Consider the following 6,000-nt stretch of genomic DNA (forward strand, 5'->3'; position numbering starts at 1 on the left):
CATAGTACTTTATAGAAGAAACATAAAATTATTTATTTATTAATAAATCAATAACCCACAAAGATAATAATTTCTCTTTATTCCAATAGTATTATTTTTGGGGGGTTTGAAGCCCACTGGGCAGCCCAGACTGAACTTAAATTGAGAGTATGATATCACTACTCAGATTATCCTTTCATGGAGTTAAAAAATTCTTTGAACATATTTCCTTAAAATTTGTTTGTAGCATGCGTTATAGATTTCTTTAAAACTGCCTTACTCCAAATTTATATTTGGTTTCTTTAGTTGGCAATGGAATTACCATCAAATTTACAGACCTCCCAAGAACATCCCCACGGATTTGAGATGTTTGGTTGCTTTGGAAACCAATTCCAATTCATACAATTTAGTTTGTACTTCTAAGCTTCTCTATCTTCAAGTTCATAAAATACTTTCAAAGGAATCAAGTTGTTGAGTAAAATTTGGGGATGAGAATAGAAGGTGGTATTGCCAGTAGGTAAGGCCTCAAGTAAAATTTGAGGTATTTATATGTAACTCGGGAATTATGGAAATATGTAGTATCCTAATTTATTTATGGCTTGTTTTGGTACGAACAAAATAAAACAGTTTTTCACAAGAATGAACCCAAAAAAGCGATGGCGATAAGCACCAGAGATGTGATATAACATTGGCGCTTCTAAAGGCCATCGCACTCCCCAACCTTGATTTTTAGGTAGTGTTTCTTCGTCCATAGGTTCATCACCTCACGCCATATGAGAAAGGCTTGAGATAAGTATAAATGGGTGTAGGATAGGTTTGAAAAACCTAGAGCATATAACTTTGTCTCATTTCACCTCATTCCAATTATATATAATTTTAAGTAAAAAATTATTTAGTTAATTTTTTTTAAACTTGTTTAACATAAATAAAATAATACTTTTAATACAAATAACTATTTATAATATTTTTCTTTATAAATTATATTTATTTTTAATGAAATTTAAATTTTATAAAAAAAATAATAATAACTTTTTTAAAATTAAATGAGGTGGGGCAAGTATGAGAATCTCTTATATTCATCTAACACCATTTAATTTTATTTTATTTTTTATGAGAATAATAATATATATATAAATAAAGATGATGAGGTTGGAATAGAGGTGAGGTGACCTGTCGTCCAACCACCCTCCACATGGCATATGTTATTCACCCAAAATTTCGTAATTCATGTTTTCTTCTCTTTATATCAAATTATATATTTTGTCTTCATATTAAAAATGTATTTTTCAAAAAATATATTCTTTTTGCCCAAAATCCTTTTTGTTCTTTATTTTTTTAATTTCAAAAAACACTTTTGTAAAAGGCGTTTTTAAATATAAATTTTGCTCAATTTTTTTCTTCTAGAAACATTCCAAATATCATTTTTAAGGAAATTTCTTTATATGAAATTTATAAATATGCTTTCTGTTATAAATAACTTTTTTTTTCATATATATATATATATATATATATATACATGTCAAAGTTAGAGAGAAACTCATCCTTCTCAAACATGATTATTTTCTAAAATTCATTTGTTTAACACATAAGTTTTATACCATATTTTGGGAAAATTATTTTGTCAAAGTATGATTTCAAATAAAATGTTTTTTATAATTTTCTTTCCATAGGTCTAAAATCAGTTTTTCAAAACATGATTCACACAAACATTATTTTCTTAAAACACGAACTTTATCCACCGAATATTTTCTTGAAGATCATCAGTACACACGATCTGTGCGGGTTCTCTGGATTGTATAAAGCTAGACAATGGGCAATATTCAACACAACACTTCAGTGGAAATTTGGTAGAAAGTCCTTTTTAAACATGGGAGGGATCATAGATTCTCCATTCCACGTCAAGAAGAGGGGAAGTTTATGAAAGAACAATAAATGACAAATGTTTTAAAAAATAGAAATATTATCCCACTATATGAAAGATTGAGCATGCATAAAGGATAACAAAAAGGCCCAACCATGACCAAATACTGAAGTTGTATGACAATATTTTTGCTAACAACCTCAAATTAAAAGGTTGTTTCAAAAGAGCCAAACCTCATCAATCATATTTCATCAACCCGAAAACTCACCAAGTTTGGAGTAATGTGGCAATATGCCAATTGCCCTTTTGCATTTATGGGACCATTGGACCATTGAAGGAAGTTCATCATTTTGGCAAGATGGATGGATTTTTTATAAGAGCAAGGCAGTTTTAAAAAATAATTTTTAAATTATTCGTAGTAGGAAAAATAATTCCAAATTTATAGTAGTTTTGTTCAATTAGGAAAGAGAAAATAACTTGTAAGTGAAAATTCTCGCTTTTGGGACTATTGGACCATCGGACGATTTTCATACTTTTAAAAGTGAGAAATTCTCACTTCAAAAAAAAAAAAAAATCTTCAAAAATCCATTTTTTATTCTTTATTTTATTTATACAATAATACAATTATTATAAATATATATTATAAAATTAATTAATTTTATTTACTAAATTTAATATAAGATAAATAATCTTTTTTTTCTCTTACATTGGAATTAAAAAAAAATTATTATTAATTTATGTGAAAAATAAATTTTAAAAACAATTTTTATTAATTTATTAAATAATTATTTAGTATATTATTTTAAAAATCCCAAGTGGGAATAGTCTCTTGAAGAGGGACAATTCCACACCACCTTTAACTTCAAAAAAAAAAAAAAAAATCATACTAAATTTAGTATGTTATTTAGTAAGAGAAAAAAAATGGATTTTTGAAGGTTTTTTTTTTTTTTTTTTTTTTTGAAGTGAGAATTTCTCAATTTTAAGGGTGGTGTGGAAATTGTCTCGAAGAGACGATTTCCACTTAAGTTTTTTTTTATAAATAATATACTAAATAATTATTTAATAAATTAATAACAATTGTTTTTAAAACTCATTTTTCACATTGATAATAGTTTTTTTTAATTTCAAAGTAAGAGAAAAAAATAATAGATTATTTATCTTATATTAAATTTAGTATGTTATTTATATATTAAATTTAGTAAATAAAATTAATTAATTTTATAATATATATTTATAATAATTGTATTATTGTATAAATAGAATAAATAACGAAAAAGTGGATTTTTGAAGGTTTTTTTTTAAGTGAGACACAAGAAAATCGTCTCTTAAATAGATGATTTTTCAAGTTATTTTCTCTTTCCGGACAAAACTATGATAGACTTAAAATTATTTTTCCTAATTTAAAAATTATTTTTTCAAACTGTTGTACTCTGATAAGAAATACGAAGATGGATAGGAGTTGTTCCAGCTTTTAAGTATATATTTTGAGGAAATAGAAAATGATGCTGGAGGAAATAGTTTACTGTTTATATGGTGGAGAAACAAATTCTTTATTATCCTTTTTTGTCTCTAACAATTCCTGCAGAGATTCGTGTATCTATCAAATTATTTATGGTTTCAAAATGCAATTTCTATTTCCAAACAAATCAGAATCTTAACCTTTTAAATTTGATTGCGCTTCCTCTAAAAGGTCAAGAATCCTGAAAAAAAATCCCTGTGGAATGACAAGACCGAGAAAACAATTAATGATTCAACTACCTTTATAAACGATATGATTATGTACACTTCACACCTTAATTTATTCAATACTAAAGTTTTCCAAAACCTTAGTTCACATGGAGACCGAATAAACATCAGCCTATTATTAGAATCCATGTGTGATACCGCGACAAAGCTTAACACAAACTATATGACAATATCATTACTATCTTCACTTGAATTTAGGCAGAAAAACTACATATCATAACCCAGAAGCATAGGGAACTCCAGTGGTCGGAATCCATGAATCTCCGACCAAGAATCTGCCAACTGTAAATTTGTCGGCCTCCGCTGCGCTAGTAATAACATGATATCCTCGCCACTTCACCCTGCCACGAGTACTTGCACCGCTTCCTGTGTTCATATACTCACCATAATACAGAGTTGACAGACCAAAGTCTCCTTTCCATGGACTCCACCCCTCAGGATGGATCAAGCCGTCTAGAGAAGTCTTCATGAAAACTGTCCTTGAGTACTTACGCCATGGCCGCCCGAGATACGTCTTAAACCGACTCTGAACAGGTCTCAAGTCCGGAGCTGCCATGACACGCGAATTATGGATTGAAATCCCAGTATTTTCATTTTGATCGGATCTTCCCTGAGCGGTGATGACGTTTGCTTGGTTGCTCATGGGTCTCCTCACGTAGATGTTGCAGTTCTGGAGAACCGCAACTGCATCTCCAAAGATGAAGTCCACAGTTCCATATACATCGCAGCTGCGGTAGAATTGGCGTTGTGTGTGCACATATAAGGTGTCTTGGTAGCCTTTAAAGCTACAACCATAGAAAACCGAACCATCCGAGCTTGAGCGAAGTGCAACTGCTTGGTGTTTCTCAGGTCCAGCCGTGTTTTCAAATGTCATATCTCGAGCAATGAAGCCATGACCCGAAACAGCTGAAAGAAACTTAAATCTATATGAGTGAGAGATTATGATTTTATTTGTTTATTGGAGAAAGAGCATGGTTCAATTTTTAATCATTTGGATAAGATTTTCGTTAATGTATGAGTGGCCCTAAAATATTGCCTAAAGTTTTGACTCCAGCCTGTGAATGGATATGAAAGTTGGGCGCTGTGTTGGTGTGTCTCATTTACTGAGGCCGGGGTAACAGAAACGAAAAATTCTAGAAGCTAGCACATCAACCAGTCTCCTCATTGGATTTCTTTTTCGTCTCCTCTGGTTTTCAATGTTAGAAAACTGTCATATCAACTTCAGTGTTACAAGCATATGAGTTTGAAAAGTAGTACAGACACGAGCTTATATTTTGCATGAATGAAAGAAGTATTAAATGTAAGTTTGACAAGAAGTAGATATGTAGTATGGTACATGTTCATTTGTGCGTAGTCAATTAAAATACTGAAACTCTACGTTACTGGAATATTGAAGATGGATTACCTGATTAAGGAGTTTAATCAGAGAGAAACTTACCGAAAGTGGCAGAACGGAAAGTTGTGGAGCCATCTTGAACATTCTTATTGCCGGTGACAATGGTAGCATCTTTCCCATCTCCGATTATCATGATATTTTTCATTTTCCTCTTGATTTCCACATTTTCTCTATAAACACCCGCTTTCACGTATATAACAAATCTCTTAGTCCCGCTTCTTAGCTTAACCGACGCCGCAACAGCCTCAGAAATGGTTTTGTAATTACCGGACCCGTCATGGGCTACCACAATATCAGCCCTTGAAGCTGCCCCAGATGACTGGAGAAGCTTTCTATCAGCAGCTGAAACCCATGTTGGGAAGCCATTAGAAAGCAAGCGTCGGCCACCAGCCTGATTGTTAGATAGAATACTTGTTGCGGAAACTGCTGCCTTGTTTATTGCCAGCGAATTGCTAAGCAACTTTGAGAAGTTACTGGTTGAGATTGACATAGATGGGAAGGATTGAAACTGATCAGAAGATGGATTGAAATCAATAAATCCGTCTAGACAAGTTTGCTGATTGGCAATTGCAGCACTTAACCATGTTTGAGAGTCAAACATGACCGCTGGACTGATAGAGTTGATGGAACGATTCACCAGGTCAATGGTGTTCTCATAAAGCTCCAAACAATCAGCCCAAGCCAACTTGGTTCGCTCATCCGACGAGCTCAAGTCCATAGCTGAAACCAGCAGGTGGAGTCGCTTGGCTTGGTTCATTGTGACTCCAAGGACCCTGTCGCGAAATGGGAACTGAATTTCATCAATCCCTGCAGTGGGCTTGTAATTGCCAATGAAATAATTGCATACTTCAGGATATGGGGTCTGACTGCATGATGATATTGGAGCACCATCCACCACCCTCACGTATAATACCACAAAATAAGCACTCAAAAAATGCAATAAGAGTCTAGCCATGAGGACCCAAGTTTGCTGGCAACCGTATGCTGTTTTCTTTAATTTGGATGTCTGCGTCTTGCG

The 6,000-nt window shown here is 32.5% G+C and overlaps 1 protein-coding gene across 1 annotated transcript; it reads right to left on the reverse strand.

Annotated features, from left to right (window-relative positions):
• Positions 1-3,576: 3,576 nt before the first annotated feature.
• Positions 3,577-6,000, reverse strand: LOC104880150 (pectinesterase). Its single transcript, XM_010655802.3, has 2 exons — positions 5,025-6,000; positions 3,577-4,492 (listed from the first exon to the last, which is right to left on the reverse strand). The coding sequence occupies exons 1-2, from the start codon at positions 5,935-5,937 to the stop codon at positions 3,801-3,803; spliced, it is 1,605 nt and encodes a 534-aa protein (XP_010654104.1). The 5' UTR covers positions 5,938-6,000; the 3' UTR covers positions 3,577-3,800.

This window comes from Vitis vinifera, chromosome 1 (assembly GCF_030704535.1).
Source record: "Vitis vinifera cultivar Pinot Noir 40024 chromosome 1, ASM3070453v1".
Taxonomy (NCBI): Eukaryota; Viridiplantae; Streptophyta; class Magnoliopsida; order Vitales; family Vitaceae; genus Vitis; species Vitis vinifera.

Excerpts from the sequence above, each read along its gene's own strand:
- LOC104880150 (XM_010655802.3), bottom strand. The coding sequence starts at position 5,937 with ATGGCTAGACTCTTATTGCATTTTTTGAGTGCTTATTTTGTGGTATTA. Across the intron at positions 4,493-5,024 it reads TTTCCGTTCTGCCACTTTCG|CTGTTTCGGGTCATGGCTTC; the intron begins GTAAGTTTCTCT and ends AGTTTCTTTCAG.